Source organism: Lycorma delicatula, chromosome 5, assembly GCF_047948215.1.
Source record: "Lycorma delicatula isolate Av1 chromosome 5, ASM4794821v1, whole genome shotgun sequence".
In the NCBI taxonomy this organism is placed as follows: Eukaryota; Metazoa; Arthropoda; class Insecta; order Hemiptera; family Fulgoridae; genus Lycorma; species Lycorma delicatula.
Genome location: NC_134459.1, coordinates 57,557,299 through 57,580,596, shown reverse-complemented (window position 1 = coordinate 57,580,596; position 23,298 = coordinate 57,557,299). Strand labels below are relative to the sequence as shown.

The 23,298-nt window shown below is 32.0% G+C and overlaps 1 protein-coding gene across 3 annotated transcripts in view; it reads left to right on the top strand.

Annotated features, from left to right (window-relative positions):
- BNIP3 (BCL2 interacting protein 3) overlaps window positions 1-23,298 on the top strand; it is a 202,442-nt gene that overhangs the window by 31,448 nt on the left and 147,696 nt on the right. For 2 of the 3 annotated variants that reach the window (XM_075366183.1, XM_075366182.1), the window contains exon 2: window positions 1,128-1,157. The exons of the other annotated variant lie outside the window; for it this stretch is intronic. In XM_075366183.1, coding sequence (XP_075222298.1) covers window positions 1,128-1,157 — 30 coding nt within the window. The remainder of the gene's footprint in view (window positions 1-1,127; window positions 1,158-23,298) is intronic. 3 annotated transcript variants of the gene reach the window in all.

Sequence of the window (23,298 nt, the reverse complement as noted above, 5' to 3'; positions counted from 1 at the left end):
TTGAGTATTTTTATATACTCATTTTTTGTCTTTTCCTTCTAAAAATCCCTCAAACATTTAATTAGCTAGATTTAGTGTGTCTTTCCTTAAAACTTCGAATTTAATCGATATTAGTTAACTTTTTTGCACGAAACCTTTCTTTGCTTGTGCTAATCTGCTTTAGATGTCCGAGTTACTTCGTTCATCCTCCATAATTTTACTATCTAAATAATAGAATTCTTCCATTTCTGGATAATAATGTCCCTAATCATCATATTTAATTTCTCAGTATCTTTCTGTCGCAGTAAATTTCATTACGTTTTGTTTCAGTGTTATTTATTTTTAAAGATAATTAATTTCTCACTTATAATAAATCTTCGTCGTTCAGATTCGTTTTATTCTAACCCGTCATTCGTACTTCATCAAAACCATCTTTTATTTCCGTCAAAGAACAATTTTTTTGTTTAACCTCAGTGACCACCGTTAGGTATTGCTTCAGAGGATGAGATGAATGATTTGTAGCGTGTGTAAAAATGCTATGTCTGACCAGGATTCGAACCCGGGACCTGCGGATAAAAGGCCGAGACGCTACCACTCGCGCTATCGAGGCATAATCATAGCAAATCTCTTAACCGTTGCAATACTTTTCCTTTGATTGTTACTGTCTCTCAAATATAATAAAGTGTTGTTTTTATGAACAAGTTGAAAAGCATCGGAGACACAGATTACCTTTTCTCGCTCCTAACTGAATCAGATCTCTACTTTCATCTTACTGCCCCAACAACTTTACCTAAATCTTGTACAGATTATATATAACTCTGTTTTTTCCCTTTTTAAAATGTTTGAATTTTCTTTATTCGTTACATTATAATTATTAACAATCTTTTGAAATTTCTAGAGTAGGAATTTGCTTATGTTAGTTGAATTTTAATATCTCTGTCTTATATTGCATTTTTCTAGGTAACTTCTTAAAATGGAAGAGATTGTAATGAGTTGTAAACTGATTTAACTTAATTTATGAGATTTTAATTTTAAAACGCTAGATTTTTCAGTTATGTTTATTTAATTTCTTACAATAACCTTTATTTTAATAAGTGATATCGGTTTCGATTTGAATTTAAGAAAAAACCCTCATTGAAATGTTTCAGATTGCATCCACGGAATTTCCGATCGACAGGGTAAGCATAGTTTATGAAAATTCTTAGTGCTACCGTTAAAAGAAAACATAGTATAATAATTAAATTATTATTAAAAATTCGCTCGTTTTTAAGTTACATGTAAAATGAAGTTTACTCGTATATTTGCATTCATATGAGTATTATGAAACCGTATTAATGTTTGCGATTCCATCCGTACATAGTACGGATATAAACATAAAACATAACGTGCAACATAAACATACAACAATATAAACATGCATACCATATGTTAATATTTGACCTTGCAATAGTAATTTTCCCGTAATTTCCGTTGAGACGCATTATAAAATTGTTACATAATTGTTTTTAATGAAGGAAATGTCAAATTTTCAGTAAATTTTTACTCCCTAATATAAATTTTCATTAACATTGTATAATAACCGGCTATTATTACACTACATTATTTTATTCCCATACACATTATTTTATACATTACATATTTTATTCCATTGCTAATTCTACCGTTTCAGCGATTTTTAATTTCCCGGCAGCTTAGCTGTAGAGCTGTACTGCAAGAAGAAAAGTGTGGTAATCGGCCAAAAAATGGGGTACGAGTTTTTTTTTTACATTTCCCGACGATTCATAACTCAGGGACCCCCAAAAATAATGTGGAAGGTAATGTTTACGTACGTATGGTTGGCGTGTTTGAAGCTTAATTACCTTTGATCGGGTAAACCGATTTTAATGAGACTCACGAGTCTCATTAAAATATACACGTATATGGGACGGTTTGATGGTAAACGTTTGGGATCAAGATCTCCAGTGGGTGGGATAGATAGTTTTATGGGGTCAGTTTCTCAAAATTTTGGTAACATAATCCCACTTTATATGAAGCTCAGTAAATGCTTACCTTACCGTCTAATAAAATTGCCCCCAAATTCTCTCCCGATAATAGTAGTGCAAGTGGCAAAAAAAAAATTACTTTGGAGGCAATATTGGGGGTGAAGGACCCGATCAAAGTTTAAAACTATCGATTTTTTTTAATTTAAAAAATTTTTTCTTGTATTATTTTTTCGCTATATAAGAATAAATAACCAATGCCAGGAAAGTATAACAACTTTGTTGTCAGGTTTTTTCTTTACAGGTAGTTTTGTTGTTATGTAAACAGCGTATTAAAAAAATATATATATTTTGATTAGTATAATTTTATATTAGTTCGCTTTTTCTTAGATATTTTTCTTAAAGCGGTATTCGTTTATTGCAGTTTTAATTGTTGAACATATACAGGAAATTATGAAATCATTGAGGGAAAATTAATCATACTCGTAATTAAATTATTTACACAAAATTCATTACAATAGGGACAGAATTTGTACGATACGAAAATTGTTCTACGTGTTTTTTGTTCTAGTCGATGAAATATCCACAGACTTATTTTTACAAAAAAATAAAATAGTTATAAATAAAAATTGGACAAATTCGGTCAGTTATACTATTGTTAACGTATGTAAAGTACATCTTAATATACAATGTATGTATAATGGGGGAGGAGAGAGAAGAGTGCTATATTAGAAAGTTACTGTGAGAACAGATTTTTCTCTATGGAATCCCTAGATAAGTTTATATCCCAGTCTCAAATTTTATTTTTAGTTTGCATCGTAGACAAATAAAAAGTATAGAAATACGGTGCATGATAGTAAATGATTAACACTATGTGAATTCATTTATAAGACAGATTTTGTTTCCAAGAAGCATCATATATTTATAAAATATTACTTTCAGCAAATTTATCTATCTCGCCCAAATCCTCTCTTGATACATTTGAATTTCAAATCTCTCATCGGAGGTTACTATTAAATGATTTTTCAGCCGATTCACCAGCTAATAAATATCCTTAAAAAATTGTTCCTCTTCCGTTAAAACAGATCTAAAAGATTAACCCACCGGGTTGGTCTACTGGTGAAGGCGTCTTCCCAAATCATCTGATTTGGAAGTCGAGAATTCCAGCGTTCAAGTCCTAGTGAAGTCAGTTATTTTTATACGGATTTGAATTCTAGATCGTGGATACCGGTGTTCTTTGGCGGTTTGGTGTTTCAATTAACTACACATCTCAGGAATGGTCGAACTGAGACTGTAAAAGACTATACTTCATTTACACTAATACACATCATCCTCTGTAGTAGTACCTGAACTACTACTCCGGGTAGTTCCCGGAGGCTAAATAGGAAAAAGAAAAAGAAAAAAGTTTCAAAAGATTGAGTGGTTTCAGAATTTCTGAGGAATACTGACGCTCTTCTGCTGCTTGTAGTGACTGTAATATACATAATTAGTTTCTCAATAAAAGGCCATGATTTTTTATGTTACCTCTGGTCATCTGGTATGTAGTTTCTTTTTTTCCGGTTTGTACGATCACAGTTGAATTGCAAACTCAAAAACAGTTGATTACTTTGATAGTGCAAAGTCGCCAGATCTTTATTTAACTTTGTTAAACAACAACAATTCATTATTAGATACTTCTCATTAAAAAAAATCAAAGATTATTTTTACAATCGAATGATTGTAAAAAAAATACAACCGATGATGAACCATTGAATTTCATGAAGTTTTGACAAGGATCATTTAAAGCTTGGTACACAATTATATTAAGAATATAATAGTTACACATTTGTGCGCTACCCGTTTGTTGCAGTTTCGGTTAATTACCAATTTCTCTTGTACGACCGTGTCAAGAAATTCATTTTAACTGTATATTTCGAAATTTATTCAAGCTATATCAATGTTTTAAGATAGTCGATTGAAATTAAGTTTTTTTAAAAACGATTAACCAGATGTTCAAATGTCAACAGCCAGTAAAGTTTTCGCTTACAGTTAATCGTTTAAAAACGTTGGCCCGTTCAATGTTAATACTTCTAAACGGGCATCGAGTAGATGTGGCGTTACGTACTTTAAATATTCTTGTTCAGTATTAGGCGCTGTTGTAAAAGATCTTGATAATCTGAACATCGCAAACATCTTTCCCTTTACTCCCATTTCCCTCTCACACTCTCTCTGGAACGTGATCTTGTTTAATAATCTCCGGCGAGTTAGATATGTAACTGATCTTAATGAGATTGGTGGAGGCTTGGTATTAGTTACGGGTAAATGTGACCCACTTTCTTATAACGAGCTTGTTGTTGTTTTTTTTTGATATTTAATATTTTAGAAAGTTATCAAATTATGTTTGTTACAACATTACTGATAATATTTCGCGTTCTTGATTTTTTTTTCTGCGGCGATAGATTTTTTGTCGGTATTGATGTGATAATGGTTATATAAGTCTTTGTTTTGTTTAGTATATTTAAACTTAATATCTTAATATATGAAAGAAAATTTACGCTTCCTCTGCAGTTAAGCTTTAATTATCCCTCATCAATGCAGTTTTTTTTGAATAAATCTATTTTTATTTCTAAAACTTTTCAAAATTTAATTATAACCATACTATAAAAAAAATTCATATATATACATTTTTGTTTGTATGTGTGCACACATACATGCGCGCTTACGGAGTAGGAAAGCTGAATTATCATACCATATTTTATTTATTAATCGTAAACCATAATATATCCTATTAATCTGAATCTCATGTTTTCATTTATTAACCGGTAGGGAACGTCGTCAGTCCAAATTGCTAAAAAACATTCGTACTACAATTTTTTCAAGTTTTGATTCTTGTCATCTGAAATCGTCTACTAAAATTTACCCGCAATCGGTGATAACCGAGTGAAGTCATTGCAGGCCGAGGTTGTCATTTGAAATTTAAAAATAATTTTTATATCTTGCTATTCCCTTGAATTTCTTTTTTCTAAAAGCGGGGCAAATAATGAATACAAAATGAGTAAACAAAGATATTGAAGCGGAAGCCCCTTTTTTTAGTAATATATGTCATTGCTGTATAATCAGTGCATGTAGTTTTTTTTCCTCAAAAGATAGAGTATATCAATTTGTTACTGCATGCCACCTGACTCCTGTTATTCATATGACTGTAATATATTAAGCATTAGGTACAAATGTGTCGCTAGACAGAGTTGATTTCTTCGGGACTTCCGATGTTCGTATAGTACTGTGGTGAACAGAGTAAAGGTGTTATCTGTCATCTTTTTTTGTGTTACATCCAAAACTGCTAATATTAAATGAAAATGAGTGGTTTATTTTTATACACCACTCCATTGAAAATAATAAGAAAGTGTTTTATCAATATACATAATCTGAACCAGATCATTTTGTCCCGATTTTTAATTTTGGCTTTAACGGTTGTAAATTATCTGAGATACTAACACCGAAGTTAAGAGTTATTTCTTTTAAACTATTGATGTTTATTAACAGGTGTTATCAACATCTGTGGGGATAAGACTGAAGGTATATTTTTAGGGTTAATATGTAATAATATATTCGAAACTGTAAAGTAAATAGGCGATGGGCAACCTCACTTCCTAACTAAACCCGACATGAGATTCTCGTTATACTTAAAAAATTGTTAAATTTTTCTTAAGCGATTAAAAATCGTTTTCGGAAGCGGTACACGTCACATAACCTAAAGCGCACAAAAAACACCGTAATTAGCTTCATCAGTATCGATTTTGAACATTACTAAACATGCCTTTGATTGATGAATTAATTCACTATATGAACGTAGAAAAAGGTTGTTTGTGAGAATTTGAAAGTGGACATTTGTATCGTATGAAAAATGCCATGCCTGTACGGGATTCGAATCCGGGACCTCAGGATGAAAGGCTGAGACTCTACCACTCCGCCATGGAGATCGGCAATATCTGTCTTTAATTATTTAATAAATGCGAGTATCTGTGATTAGACTTTACTCTTAGTAATGTTAATTTGAATTATTTGTCGTGTACCCGGTATGGGAATCGTACGTATTAAAATTGTACGGACGGTCATAAAAGTAGCATATTTATAACAGTTGGATGTCTCAGTGCAATGGAATGACTGCAATAATAATAATGCAGTTCAGTTTACGTTGTGTACACTACGTAGAGGTAGCTTTTAAGTCAAGTTGAACTCTCGACCCGACATGACCTGCCTAGATTATTAGCCTAACAGGCTAAGAGGAGTGCGCGCAGGCTAACATTGCAGTTATTGTAACATCCCTCTTCCCCCCTCCCCCCCGAGTACGCAGTATGTTCCTCTGTTGCTTGTTATACTTCCTTTCATTCCTACTACCGATCTATGATAATATTTTAAAGAGGGTGATGATTATGTATATCGTCCTTCCTCCTACATACGTTGTATTCTATAATTTATAATTTTTTTTGTTTTACTGCAGCGTTTATTTTTGTGTTTAATACGTTCTTTTTTATCAAACAAAAACATCTGTAATTTAATTATATTTATGAAACAACCAAGGTTACTTGTATTTTTATTATGTCAAGGTAAATATGAACACGAATAGTTTAAATTCTACAGGCAACTTTTGAAATCAGGAATCATCAGATTATAGAGAAATATAAAAATTGGGAGAATTGATTTTTTTGGGATATATTAATTAATTTTTTTTATAACAAGGACTAGCTTGTAAATATTGATTAACCAGCGATTTGTTTTTAAAGAAGCGGGCACCTATTGATTCAGCGTTGTCGAGAAATATCAAATTTGGGTTGCGATACACGTTTTTTGAATTTATTGACTGAAATTAATAGTCGATTAGTCGGTCTGCACGGCCCAAGATCAAACTGTTCGTTCTCTAGTGTTGCCGGAATCAACAGACTGTCGTCTTGTTACACGATAACGGTTCCTCATTTTGCAGCTGCAGCATTTTGTTTTCTTTTGAAAAATCGAATAGGGTGTTTTCAATCAAACCACCAAACAGCAGCTCTTGATTTCGAGTGAATTTAAATGTTCCCTTCATTAAGCGATTAGCGAGTGACGACCGATAGGTATAGCGGGCGGCGTATAGCTTGCGCATTGCCTGCTAGAGAGACAGACTGATAGGACGGGTGGAACAGTTATAGATAGTAATTTCTTTACGAAAACATCTCGTATAGCTCCATATACTTACATTGTATATGCAGTACATGTACTAGTGGTGAACGCGTCTTCCCAACGTTCAAATCCTAGTAAAGGCAGTTACTTTTATACGGATTTGAATACTAGATCGCGGAGCGGATACCGGTGTTCTACTTCTAGGAAATAGTCGACCTGAGACTGTACAAGACTACACTTTTACATATCATCCTCTTTCGCCTTCAGAAGTAATACCTGACTGTGATTCCCGGAGGCTAAACAAGAAAAAGTAAAAAAAAAGTACATTGTCAGAGTTGTTACTACTTTATCTTTTATTTATTTAAAAATACTAATTATAAGTACTAATAATAATTTTTTTTTTTTTTTTTACGAACGACCACTACGTAGTCTAAACATATCCTAATTACTTAACACATTTCAAAACAAAATGAGATCAGTATAAATTAGTTATTGATTTTATTTATACGGCTATTAGTCGTGACATATTTTACACTTTATAGTTTATACAGTTCAGTTTTGAGAGAGTATTCAGCAGACTAGCACAATAATTCCATGTTCCTGTTTTGTTTAAACCGTATAGTGAATGTATAGACTCAGTGAATATGTTAAATTTGGTGTCTGTGGCGATTGTTTAGTTTAAACCTGTATATTCTTTAAAATTCAATTACGGCATTTGTTATCATCCAATAATCATGGAGGATTTTCATTTTTATCAAGACTTGGAGGTAAAGTGCTTCATAGTCAGAGTAGGGAAATCGTTTGGAGAGAAAACTTTATGAAAAAAGAAGCGTCAACTAATGTCCCGACGATCCCACTAACAAAAGCTCGAGATCGGGCTGCTGAAGCCACTGACTTTTCGACCCGACTGATTACGAAAATTAAAAATAAATTTAAAAAATGACTGTTTCCAATTCCGCTTCTACGAGTTCGGACTATCAAGTGTTTAATAATTTTCTCGGTCGTTCGTAACTCCTAACGAGCGCCGGGAAAAATCAAGCCCAATAACTAGACTGGACGATTTTGATAAACGTGTTGTTCGGAGATTGTATATAACTTTCACAACAGAAAATCGTCTTTGGACGGCCGAGTTATTAGGCGCAGCACTAAAAGACAGGATTGACTTTAAAGGTAGTGAAAAGAGTATTCGAATTATATTAAAAGATCTCGATTTTAAGTGGTGAAAGACCCAAGATAATCGTTTTGTATTGGTGGAAAGAATTGATATACGAGACAAAAGTATAAATTATTTGCAGGCCATAAAATATTACAGAGAATCCAGCCGTAACCGTGTTTACGTCCTTAGTAATGGTGTTTCTGGCAAGTCCTGGGGACACTGCTCAGTAAAAGTCCTTCGACAACCGATTAACGGAGAGCGTTTGATCCTTATCCATGCCGGAGGAGAAAGAGGATTTGTTCTTAATGTTCTCACTATGTGGCAGGCTAGTCATAGTACAGGAGATTACCACAACCAGATGAACACGAGTAATTATATGAAATGGATCGGTGAAAAATTAATACCTAACTTTCTAAAGAACCGAAAAGTGTTTTAATTGATAATGCCTCTTACCACAACGTTTTAACTAAAAAGGCACCGACAATCTAACGGCACCAAAAATGAAATGACATCTTTGCTTAAACAAAAAGGAATAGGATTTTGTGAGTGCTTCGTTAAACCCCAATTATGTGAAATAATAAAGTCAAACAAACAGAAATACCTTTTCGATGACTTGTTAGAAAAAGAAGGCCGTAATATATTACCTCTGCCTCCATATCATCTAGATTTAAACCCAATAGAAATGATATGGGCAGAAGTAAAACAATACATTCGCGATCGAAATACGGAATTTAATTTTGAAAGAGTGAAAAGTCTGTTTGAGGAACACACCAATTTAATGGAACCAGAAGACTGGATACTGGAATGCGATCACGTGATAGACATCGAAAATGAATATAGAATGCAAGAGCCTTTAATATAAAATGCTTTAGAATCCTTTATAATTAGAGGTAGTGATAGTGACATTTATATGTCTAGCAGTGACAAATCATTAAGTGGCTTTGAAGAAATCTGACGGATGTCTCATACGTGCTAGGTAATTAGATATTTATGTTAGTAATGATAATTAGTAATTATAATTACATTAATAAATTGCAAAAACAGCCGTTGTGTTGTAACAGCAATTAAGTTAGTATAAGATATTTTTAGGATAGTTAATAACGCGTTACGCCACCCGTCAGCGTATGTGCACAGCAATACCGCCCGCTATAGAAGTTGTAAACAGATTACCGGAAAAATGAATAGGACAAGGTATAAAAATAACATTTTCGTGTTGATTTCTTTGTTTTATAATCAAACGGTCTTTACTTTCAAGATATTAACTTTCAACTGTTTAGTTTCTGTAACGGTACACTGCTTCTCGTTAAAAATAACATTTAAGAAATTTATATTTATCAAAAGTAGCTGTACTGTACTTAATTTTGTTAAATAATTATTTAGGACTTCAAAATTCAACCGATGCATAATATTCATCAAAATTAGCGTTACGACCATCGTATTTGTAATGTTGAGACGAACACAACCTGCTAAGGTAGTCGGTTCCATCTATCCATCCTTTTTGTTTAATTAAATTGTAAGCAAATTATATGCCGAGTATATAAAAATATTACCGAAAATCTTTGTTAAAAATTTTAGTGTGAATTCTATCTCGCTTAAATTGAAAATATAAAACCAATCTGATCAAATATTACCGATCGGTCTGTACTAGGATTTCGATGGAGTAAACCGTGGTATCTCGGTTTCTAATATCGTAGTAAATGATTAATCTTGGTAAATTTTTTCACTCGATCTTTTTTCCCGTTAAGCCTCCGGGAATAGCCTCAGGTATTACTTCAGAGGATGAATGAGAATTATATGTTTAAGTGAATTGTAGCCTTGTACAGTCTCAGGTTGACCGTTTCTGAGATGTGTGGTTAATTGAAACTCAACCGCCAAAGAACATCGGTATCCACGATCTAGTATTCAAATCCGTTTAAAAGTAACTGCCTTTACTAGGATTTGAATATTGGAACTCTCGACTTCGAAATCAACTGGTTTGCAGACACGTTCACCATTAGACCAACCCGGTAGGTTCAAACAACTCGATCTGTAATTTTATATTGTTTGGATATTACTTCCAGTGTTTTAAATGAAACCACTCTTATATTCGTAAGGTAATATAACGGTTAAAGTGACAGGGTGTGTGTGTTAAAATGTAAGTATATCTTCGTGAAAACTGTAACAAAAAAGAAGCCAGCAATCGGCGAAGGTTATTATTTTATTTGTACCTAATAAAACTGCTTTATGTTTTGTAATATAATCTCCTGTTTTTTTTTTCATAAGTCATGCCATGCCATTGTAGACGTTAACTATATAACGTATTTGCATGTTGAAAAATATTGATGAAACTGTTAATGTTTAATTAAATTATTCAAATTTCTCATTAGCAATGTCAATTAGAAAGATTTTTTTAAATTAATAACTACTTTATGTATTTTAAAGTAATGTATATGACCGCCTTATTCAAGTTTGCGTGTTAGTAAATTATCTACTATTTTCAATTGTAATAGTTTTTAATATCGGTAAAATGATGAAAAATGTTTATCAAGACCAGTCAAGTCATGTCTTATGTTACAGTCTTAAGTTTTTTATCCTCGTAAAAAACGAAAAATGTAGAAAAAATGCATGCATTTGTAGCCCTAAAATAAGGGGTTTTTTGGTGTTTTTTTTTTTTTACGAAATGACTTTTATTTTGATAATATGTGAAAGCAGTTGAAAAAAAGTTCATGAATAAGTTTAAAAAAGGAATTAGTTGAACAGAATTAGTAATACGAGTCAGAAATTACGTTTTGCTTGGGTTATTTGTTTCATTTCATTACTTTCCCATCTCCTCAACACGTTCTGTTGTACATTCTACGAGTAACCGTGTACCTACGTACGTGTTGCCATTGGTATGGAACTTTTTTTTATTCTTAACAGAAAGTCAACGAAATAGTTTGTTTTTAAAGTAAACAATTTATATTTAATAACGCGGTATTTTGGGCTAGGTATTATATCTACTTGATACAGAGTTTCGCTTTGATAAAATCTATGTTTTTCTTATCGGAACGTTTTGATAATTCAAAATATAATTTACCACTCGCGCCGGCCTCCATGGCGCGAGTGGTACCGACTCGGCATTTCATCCGGAGGTCCCGGGTTCGAATCGCGGTCATGCGTGGCATCTTCACACACGCTACAAATCATTCATCTCATCCTCTGAAGCAGTACCTAACGGTGGTCCCGGAGGTTAATAAAAAATATATAATTTACTAAGAGAATCAAAATCTGGGATAATGTCTAATTTTGATAATTGTAGGTAATTTCCGCACGTGCATTTGAACGAACTTTGAATGTTTGGCGCAAAGCAAATTATCGTTGCAAGTTGTTTTTATTTTCCCATTACGTCGTAATGGGATCTTTAGAAAACGGTATCTGTATAGGCAAGAAACTGGATTTTACGTTCGTAGCGGTTATTTCGTTTTAGAATAACTGAGGGGTTATCATTCAGTAAATCATTTGACACGTCAAATCGTGTATGTGCTTATTAAGAATTTTGTTGTTAATATTTGCTAATAAAATCGCGTAAATAAATATGCCAAAATTAAAATTACGGTTTATTTCAAAATTAAAGCTCTTAATTCTTTTTATTGATTTATTATATTTTGTTAACTCTGGCTATACTATGCGAGTATTTTGAAAGCTCAACTTTTTGTAAGCGATCGGTTGCATTTTCATTAGTTTTAGTTATTATTTAGAAGACTGTTTTTTCGTACTTTAATTAATTAGTCTCACCGTTATGTGATTAGATCAGTGTTCCCGTACCACCTCTCTTATTATTAGAAAAATTAAATTGGAGCACCTAGAAATAATCATTGGTTGTTTTTTCAGCGATGATCCTAGAATTAACGACTACGATAAGCACTATACCGTAGTAAAACAGTTAATTTGAACGAGGCAGGTGGACACCTATTATTTTATTATAGTATAGTTCATTGTTACTTTTATTATCATTTAACCTTGTTTTAATCATTAACGTGTTCAAGTTTTATCTTATCTCCCGTATAAAACGATAACAACGTACTGTGATTATAGCGGTTGGCGGATGTCTATTTTTTTTATTAGATTTTTTTTCCGGTTTAGATATAGATATACGGCTTTTTCCGATAAGCATCGAGGTGTCACAATGGTTTTTTATCTATGGTGTATCAATTTTGTAGCTCCTTAGATCATTAATATTATAAACCACGTAATTACGTATTATTGAAGAATAAAGAATAATGGAAAATAGGGTCTTCTTACCCGTAGAGGTATACTTAGACAAATTACCCGATAGAAAAAATTGCCGTTAAGGCTACTTCAAGCAATAGGCATCCGACTCGCTCACAAAACCTTAGGAGATTGAAAAGGTTTTATCCAAATACTGTTCCAGCATATTAACGGTTAAGGATTTTGAGTTGATCGTGTCGATTTATACTCTGTAATCGATTTATAAATTTATATTACAGTTAATGAAAACCGTCACCCTGAACTGTGTGCGGCATGGGTAGTAAAATATTGAAACGTTTTAATAAGGTGAATAGAATACTAATAGCGATAAATTAATGTAACTTAGATAACTTGTGAAGGAGAAAATGTAAAAAAAAATTATTTTAATTTCCTAATTTTAAAATCGGTACAGTTTAATAAACGTGCACAACTTAAAAATCTTAGGCATGGGTCTTCAATTTTATTTTTGCCCTCGGGGCAATATTTCTAATCCGTACTGTCACGAGGACTGCAATCCAGTATAATCAATATTTTAATCTAATATACAGTTTATGTCGCTTTTATTGGAGTATACTGCTGTTCTAAGCCTGAAAGACGTTTCTCATTATACACTACTTTTTAGAGTGAACGATTTTTAAAAAATTTAGTTATAGAATTTTTTTATGCGATTGTATTTAATCCTTTCATGCTTAGTCATTTATTAATTAACAGTTGTACACTGTTTTCTTAAAAATTTAGGTTAAACATTTCTACTTGAGAAGAAAACTGAGATACCCCTCATTTGGCTAAGCAAATTCTTTAACTGTATTATGTATTCGTTAAATTCAGCTCTGTGGCGTTTGTTATTACGGTTTATTTAATACAAACAAGACATCGAATGAAATTAAATAAAGCGAAAGATTAATATCCATTATTTTTAGGTCTTTTTCGTTTATTTTATGAATTAACAAGCATTTAATAAAATAAGATAAAATTTTTACAATTAATTTTATTTTTGTCCTTGGACCACAAAAACCTTGGAAGGAGGCCGCAGATTGAAGACATGACATTTTTTTGTAATAGATTAGTTTTCTTAAGTTATAGTATTGTTAAAATGTAATTGTGAGTTTATTCGTCTGTTATCCCTTGCGTAGAATTTTTCTTTATAAATAACTGTATTTATAACCGCCGACATCAGAAAACAAATCATGAATACAGTCAAGTATAGCAAGGTTTTATTACTTCTTTCTGGATATTAACGTTTGCTTTGCGGCGTTTATGGAAACTTAACGATTAAAATGTATAAATCATAATAGAACATTTTTATTATGGTTGTTGTTTTCGGAATCGTTTTAATTTGCAGTAGTCTGCATAATGTGATAGTTTAAGTGAAGTTAAAGTAGCGAAATAGAAATTTGCAGTTCGTTGGATTCAGTAGAATATTGTCGTTATTCATCTAGCAAGTCACGTTTGATCAGTCACGATTATTGAATAATTATTTTGTTATGAAAAATATTTATTTAATGACTTTGTAGTTAAATTTTAAAGAAGTTCCACTTTAGTTGTCTTAATCTTCTGAATAAGTTTTATGTTGATATTTTATCAGTTTCCTTTTATTTATATTAATTTTGAGTTTTAGTCTTAAGACTTAGGAACTAAATATTGTTATAGATCCCATTTTTTGTTATTTACACTAGTTTTTATCTTTTCATATTGGGAGTTTTTCTCAATAAATAATCTCTAAGCGTAATTAATTAATTATCTCGTCTATAGAGTTATTTTATTTTTGCCTTGTACGAAGTAAAGGAGGTGTTGTGATCGCGAAAAAGTTCGGTTTTCAGATTTCAACGGAAATATCAATTTTGACCATCCTTGAATCAATTTTGACTAGTATGTGCGTATCTATCTCATATAACTCAAAAATTAGCCGTAGGATGTTGAAATTATGGATTTAGGACGCTTGTAACATCTGTAGCGGGCGACGTATAGCTGTGCACATTGCGTGCGAAAGAGGTAGACGCATAGGACGGGTGGAAGGGTTAGATAGTCATTCCTTTACGAAAATAGTAGAGCTCCGTATATTTGCATAGTATGAGTTACTTACGTAGTATTGCGCAGGATAGTTAATAGCGCGTCACCCACCGGGTTGGTCTAGTGGTGAACGCGTCTTCCCAAATCAGCTGATTAGGAAGTCGAGAGTTCCAGCGTTCAAGTCCTAATAAAGCCAGCTATTTTTACACGGACTTGAATACTAGATCGTGGATACCGGTGTTCTTTGGTGGTTGGGTTTCAATTAACCACACATCTCAGGTATGGTCGAACTGAGAATGTACAAGACTACACTTCATTCACACTCATACATTTCATCCTCTGAAGTATTATCTAAACGGTAGTATCGGAGGCTAAACAGGAAAAAAAAGTTAATAGCGCGTCAGTCTATGAGCACAGCAATTACGCTGCCCGCTATAGTTGTGCATCTCCCCTTTTGATTGCAATCGACTTGACCAAAAGTGTCCAAAAAAGCCCAAAATAAAAATAAATGGATTTCGGACTTCTTAACTGCAGTAATAAGCCCTCATTGAGAGCTTTACAACGATATATCATAAGTGGTACTTATTTTCATTGGTTCCAGAGTTATAGCCAAATAAATTATAATTACTTATTATTTGGATCTTACAAGGGGAAGGCACATTTGTTCGAATCCGATTTCATCTCCTTTTTTTAACTTTAATTTAAATATGTTACCTCAGATTATAAAAAAAATTACAATAAATAATAATCCAATAATAACAATAAAAAAAATCATATAATATATATCAATATTATTCATGTTATTATAATGATATATTAAAGAAATAAAATTTTATATACTTCTCATTTAAAAAAAAAATTGTATATGCAATTTAATAGGCGTACAAGGAAATCATGTGTTGTCCACATCAATTTTTTTCATATAGTGGGCGTCTATTTCTGCGGTCATTTGACCTTGTCACAAGCTACAACTTTCCCGCCCTCATTAAAATAAGCGACTAAGTGAAAGGCCAGAATTGTCGAGCAGATTATCTAAAAAACATACAATAAAACCCTAGAAGAAATGCAAGGTGACAAGGGTGTATAGAGGTCTTGCTACTTCAAGGCCCGCAATTATTAAGATCACATCTTTAAAATATATAAGGATTTTATTTTTATTTTTACGCAAAGTTCCCTGTTTAAAAAACAAGTTTAAGTTTGTCATTAGCTCAAAAGAAACAAAACAGATAAAAAAGAACATCAGTAAATAGTCATCCTAATATGAAACGTATTTTGTTTAAAGACCAATTTTGCTTAAAAACTTGAAAATGTTCTTCTCTGTTTATCATTGTAAGATAAATCGATCGCCAAATTTCTGGGTTTTGCCTCGTTCTAAGGTCTCTGTATAACATGTAGTCTCCTATAATATGTTTCACCTTTTGGTACGAGTCACAACTTCCACATATCGGTCTCTGTTCTCCTGCTAACGTGTAAGACGAAGCGAGTTTAATATGACTAACTCGGTAATTGTCGTAATTGTTCTCGAAGCGTCAGAGCGTTTCTTGTTTTAATGGAAAATGGGGTATTTTTAATGTGATTAAGCTTCATTGTAAACGTACCCCGTTTCCGTATCAATTCATTTCTTACCCTGCGTGACAGTTTTTAAAATAATTTAGTCTGACTATTGGCTGATCTATCAGCTACTTTTTTCTCTGGAATACTGGCTTGAGTAAGTATAGATTTACAGTAAATGATATAGAAGATTTTTTGTAACATTTTGACTGGGTTTTTTTTCAGAATTATCATCTTCATCTTCAGAATTATCATCTTCATCTCCAGCGCTGAAAATATGTTTTGTTATTAAGTTAAAGAGATTATATTAAGCTTGCAACACGTCTAGGTTTATATTTTGAATACATAATATCTACCTTTCTTAGTTACGTCATAACTAATTGTTATGAAAACTTACTCGCCAGTACACCGAGTTTTGAAAATGAAGTATATCCGAAACATGTGATTTAATTATGACGAAGCTAAGAAAGGTAGATAAATATACTCTAAATAAAAATTATAACGATCTTAGCAGAAATTTTATATATTTTAGTAATATCTAGGTTTGATTTATCATCCCAACTGTAAAAAATAACTCCATCAGTCTATAGATTCTTGGTTATTGTGGTCGATTTCTTAAACTTTTTGTAGGACGTTAAGGTATACAACAAAAAATACAAATAACGTATTTCCGAGAAAAATGTTTACTATTTATGTTTTGCTAAAACTTGTTTTTGTTGAAAGATTTTTATGGTTCGGTTGAATATTCCACGCACCTCGAAATTCCAGAAACGGAGGAGGTTTTTCCTTGACTTGTCTCCTATGTCTATAATCTGGGGGAAAAAGAAATTTTATTAACCGACTGCATTTGAACTGGTCAACGCAATTCTAAGTGGAAAAAGCTTCCATTCTAAGTGAAAAATTCCTTGACGTTCCGAGGGATTATGGATGATTGGAGCCTGCCGGCTGGAAAGGCCGTGGAGCTTTACACGTGTGAGGTTATTTGTCTCGGAACTGTGATTTCTCTTCTGGAAAACCTTTCTTTCTGGTTATCTTTGATTGTTTCTTCGGTTTCCCATTTTGGGCTCTGTGAAGAAGCTGCTTCATGCTGATGATGCGGGATTTGTATCAGAAATACTTTGAATGATACGGAAAGGATTGCTTGTGGGCTCTTATTTTCTATTCTTTTTTCTTCAATTAAAATTATATACCTTTTATAAATAATCCAGTTTATGAAAATTTTGTAGTAATTTCTATTCGGTTAATTGAATTTTACGGTGCTCAATTTCTCTGAATAAAGACTTACAATTTTTTCCCGTATGAATTTAATTAACTTTTCTACAATTTCGTATTACATTGCAGATATTTCCAGTTTATAACTTAACGGTTTTTTAAATGAATGTTTGTAGTAATGACAGCTTTGTTATTTTATAGTTAACGAGCGGTTAACCTTTTACATATTATTATGTTTTAGTTGTATGTTTTTTTTTCAGCAGATTTTTTTCAATAAATTTGTAGTAGAGTAAGCTTTTTGTGAGCGCGCGCGTGCTGTGTTCTCTTGTTCCTTTTAAATATCAATAATCTGTATTTGACCGTTTAATTTTAGTATCAGTAAATTTATTAATGCATTTATTATTCGTACATAAGTAATTTTTTCATTTCTTGATCCGCCGATAAAAAAATATGTTGTATTTATTATTTTTTAATAATTTTTATTTTAGATATATTAACTAAAATTAATTATATTTAATTTTTAACGTTAATAATAATTCTATTGCATCTGAATACCGCACAAGTTTAATTTGAATTATTTTTCACGACGAAGGCATACTCCTTTTATGAGAAGGATTCTTTTATTTTTATTTTGCTATAATTATAAAACGTTTTGATAATTCCATACTCGTACAGATTTTTTTTATATTTATTTTCACTAAATATTGAGATGTCCGATGAAAATGGAATTAAATATCGAAACGTCATAAAATTAATAATTAGTGTAATTAATAAATTTTTTCATCCACATTACTACTAATTTTCACGTAACATCATTCTAAAAAAGTACCTCCTACATATTTTTTTTTTTTTTATTTAATAATTTTGATGTTTCATAACCATGTAATAGCTTAATTAATCAATTAATAAAAAAATTAAACCACTGTAAAAAAGCAACGTAGTTAAAAGTTAGTAGAAATTTTTATCATTTTTTTCATTCTTTATTTTAACATCTATTTTACCAAATTTTAGATTATTGTAAATTAAAAATAATTTTAGAAAACTTTTTATAAAATTAATCAGCTAAAACATTATAAATTCAATTTTTTAAATATACTTTAAACTATATTATACGTAACTGAATCAAATGAGAACTGACAATTTAAATTTGTAGGTTAAGTTGATTGTTATTGAATGCACGTGTATACATCATTAAAATTCATGAAAAATCATGTAAAACACTCACTTCAATACTGCACCTTACAAATTTGCACAATGTACATTTTTTAATTAAACTTTAAAACGTTATTTCAATAAATAATAATATAATATTCTCAATAAGCGCGCAATTCTAGCAGAATCGGCAATGCTTCGCTATTGCTACATCTGAGTATACATACAGATTAAATAACAACAATTGAAAGTTTCATAAAACCTTAAAAAACTGAACATTAGCAATTTAAGAAAATTTAACCTTTCACTTTATAAAAGTCAGAATGTAAATAAATCCAATTCCTAGAATCCGATCGCAGCACCAACTACCGGGTTTGACTGATAAACCAAAAATTAAAAAAAAAAACTTCTAAAACCCGATCGCAGCTCTGCCTACCGGACCCAATTGTGAACCTTAACCATCCCAAGATCAACAACACATAAATAAATTTAAAAAAACATTTTCACTTGAATACTGTACCTTACAAATTTGCACAATGTATATTTTTTAATTACACTTTAAAACGTTAATACTTTTAATACGCGCACAATTCTAAACGCGATCGCAGTGCTGCCTACTTGTTACTTAATCAGTTGTGATTTTGTTTACATTGGCAACGGCCATACGGGCTCTTTGTGATTGGTCGTTGTGTTTGACAGCGGCCATCTTGCATTGATCTGATTGGTTTTCCTTTGTTTACATCTCCATCTGATAACTTCTTATTTATTAAAAAACTGTTTTGCGATTTTTTGTAACACAAAATTACGAAATATTTTTCTCAATTTGATCGCAGCACCAACTGTCGGGACAAACTAAAATTAAAATAGAATATTATTGAATATTCGATACTGCGATGGTAGGTGCAGTCTGCCGGATCCAATGTAAAACATTCCAAAATCAACAACTACTTATAAATAAAAAAATAATTAAAAAAACATTTTCCAGTGGACCAAATTGTGAATCTAAATCATTCACGAATCCCCTTGAACACGCACACAAAATTTCATCAAAATCAGTCCAGCCGTTTAGGAGAAGTTCACTTTCATACACACGCACACAAGAAATATACATATAAAGATATATATGTGAAGTTTTGAACTGGTTTTGAGGTCTGGGGGATGTGAAACGCAAAGATATGTCGAAATCTTCCGGAAATCGAATCATGGTACGCATTACAATAGGTAGCTTTCTTATGAAATCTACCTAAAAGGAAAAAAATTAAAATATCTCACAAACGGCACTACTTAACGCTTTTAATTTAAGCGTTAATTAAAAGTACACCATTAAAAGTACATTGATTTGAACCGGAGTCCATCTGTATTATTAGAAGAACAGCTGTTACACCGGATGATCCGGAAGACGCTAACCCCTCTCAAATAAGATGGGTTAACGTTAATAAACTTTTATCGAGTTTATTTCAGAACGCATAAAAGTTATGTTTTATACAAATTATTTATCTGGAAAAAAAATTATTTAAAGACTGCTTTCGAATTTAATGAAACATAAATTTATCAACTTGATGTATTATTTTAACTTACTGGATTTTTTATAAAATTCTTTTGACATGTAAAGGAAGTAATTTTTTTAGTATAGTTGGGGGTATGAAAATCAATAAAATGTTACAAAGAAGATTTAGAACAAAAAAATTATTGTTTGAATTTTTTAATTTAGAGATTTCGTTCACCCTTGAAGTTTCTTTCAGAATGGTTTTATGTAACTATTGATTTCAATTTACAAAGAAAACAAACTTTATGGTATGCATAAAGGATGAAATACCCTTGTCAGTTTGATTAAAATTCTTGAAACCTTGAAGGTCAGACAAACAACGGATACTATTCTTAAAAGTTTATAAAATGTGTTTTTTTTTCATATTACAGTATAATTTATACGCTTTTATCGTTGAACAAAAAACTGTGTAATTCAAACGGTAATCTAAACTGTTCATAAATAGGATAGTTTTGTTCTCACTACACGAAAGATTAGAATTGTATACAGGTGCTTTGGTGTATATTTTACCGAATTGTTATTTCAATGAAATCGGTTCACAATGATTTTGTTCTATATTTAAACTACAATTTTACTCGCTACTTAAGATCGATCGTATCCAGAGATTAAGTACAGTGCAATTTTTGTAATCAAATTTACGCGGCTTGATTAGGAAGATGCCGATTTATTGAAAACGCAGGATTACTTTGTGCGTAAAGATTTTAAACTTATTATTAAGAAAACGAATTACTACGTTTGTGGTTTGGATTGAAATTTTCTTCTACAATATTCGTTAAAAATCGTATTAAGTTTACGAAAAAAGTAGTTATAAAAAAGATTTCTGCAGTGTTCTTTTTATTTTTCAGTAAATTACATGCTTCATTCTCTTCAACTTCAGAACAATGCACGATACGGTGTACAGATGCGAAACAGTATTTTCATAAATTTTTCTAAACAAAGTAACGAACGAACTCGTCATTAGGTGACTGTTAAATAACCTTCGTTTTATTTTGCGAATGATGATCGCATTTCTTCTACACTGACACCGATATTGGTTTGTATTGCCGTCATGAAACTTTAAATAAAGCTTTACAAGCTACCTCTTGAATTTCGTTGTCCAGGTTCTATTTTATGCTGTTATCATCATTGTTCCCATAATAATCCCTATTTTGATTTTTGGGAAATAGAGAGACGTGGCGTATAATGGTTCCGCGATTTAATGACATTAGTTGGTACTCTTTTCCAGGATAAAAAAAAATGCGATGATCGTGCCCGGTACTTCAAGTGCTTATTCTGATGTAAGTAGATGGTGGAGCAGTGTAGTAATACGTGATCCACCGAGTTGGTATATTGATGAACGCGTCTTCCCAAATCAGCTGATTTGGAAGTCGAGAGTTCCAGCGTTCAAATCCTAGTAAAGTCAGTTATTTTTACACGGATTTGTATACTACATCGTGGATACCGGTGTTCTTTGGTGGTTGGGTTTCAATTAATTCAAGAGTACGTAACTTCTTAGGAGTGTAAACCTGAGACCGTACAAAACTACACTTCGTTCATATTCATACATATATCCTCCTCATTCTTCCTCTGAAGTAATACCTGCACGGTAATTCCCGGAGGCTAAACAGGAAAAAGAAAGAAAGTGTAGTAATACGTAGTAGGCGAAACTAAGGACGTGCCGGACTACAGATATTGTACTACAGTCTTAGTGCTTAATATGTGACGTCATTATTCCCCGTCCTCCGTTTAGTTTCAGCATTACAAATAATTGTTATTTATCATATGAATCAGACTTCCACTTCCCCCCTACTTTGTACGTGTATAATTTATTGACAGATCTCTCTAATCCACCGTTAGTCCATCTTCGTCCAAATGATGGGTGGTAATGTAATTACTAAATACTTGTGTTTGTGATCGATTACAGTCGGTTGTGTTTTCAGGGCCATTAACCGACCCAGACCTCCAGTGACGGTCTGTTATTATTTAATCAAAAGTGTATAGCATCGCGTCGCGTTTCATAATGCTTGTATAATTTTGTTACGTAATAACAGATTTTTATATTTTAGAGTATGTAAATCCATCGACGGCCAAGGTAAAATACCAATATTTTACTGAAATATAAATTTATTTGCATAAATTAAAATTTAAGAAATATGCTATGCTGCGATACTATTCGGCAGAATTAGGAGAATTAATCTATTTATTTATTTATTCATTGAAAGAGTTAGTTAAGTTCGTTGGGCACGTTAAATACATTTTTTATAATTATTTTTTTATTTTTATTGAAATATTGTTTTTGCATTTTAACTTGTATTATAAAATATATATTACTTGTGTTGAACGCTTAAATAAAAATTTTGTAGGAACTATTTTATAACTAAAACTAATTTTTTTTTTGTCTTCAGTCATTTGACTGGTTTGATGCAGCTCTCCAAGATTCCTTATCTAGTGGTAGTTGTTTCATTTCGGTATACCCCCTACATCTCCTACATCCCTAACAGTTTGTTTTTACATATTCCAAACGTTGCCTGCCTGCACAATGTTTTCCTTCTACCTATCCCTCCCAATATTAAAGCGTCTATTCCAGGATGCCTTAATATGTGGCCTATGTCTCTTCTTTTAGCTATATTTTTCCAAATGCTTCTTTCTTCATCTGTTTGCCGCAATACCTCTTCATTTGTCACTTTATCCACCCATCTGCTTTTTAACATTATTCTATAACACCCCATTTCAAGCTTCTAATCTTTTCTTCTCAGATACTCCGATCGTCCAAGTTTCACTTCCATATAAAGCGACACTCCAAACATATACTTTCAAAAATCTTTTCCTGACATTTAAATTAATTTTTAATGTAAACAAATTAAATTTCTGACTGAAGGCTCGTTTCGCCTGTGCTATTCGGCATTTTATATCGGTCCTGCTTCGTCCATCTTTAGTAATTCTACTTCCCCAATAACAAAATTCTTCTACCTCCATAATCTTTTTTCTTCGTATTTTCACATTCGGTGGTCCATCTTTGTAATTTCTACTACATTTCATTACTTTCGTTTTGTTCTTGTTTATTTTCATGCGGAAGTTCTTGCGTAGGACTTCATCCATGCCATTCATTGTTTCTTCTAAATCCTTTTTACTCTCAGCTAGAATTACTATATCATCAGTAAATCGTAGCATCTTATTCTTTTCACCTTGTACTCTTACTCCGAATCTAAATTGTTCTTTAACATCATTAACTGCTAGTTCCATGTAAAGATTAAAAAGTAACGGAGATAGGGAACATCCTTGTCGGACTCCCTTTCTTATTACGGCTTCTTTCTTATGTTCTTCAATTGTTACTGTTGCTGTTTGGTTCCTGTACATGTTAGCAGTTGTTC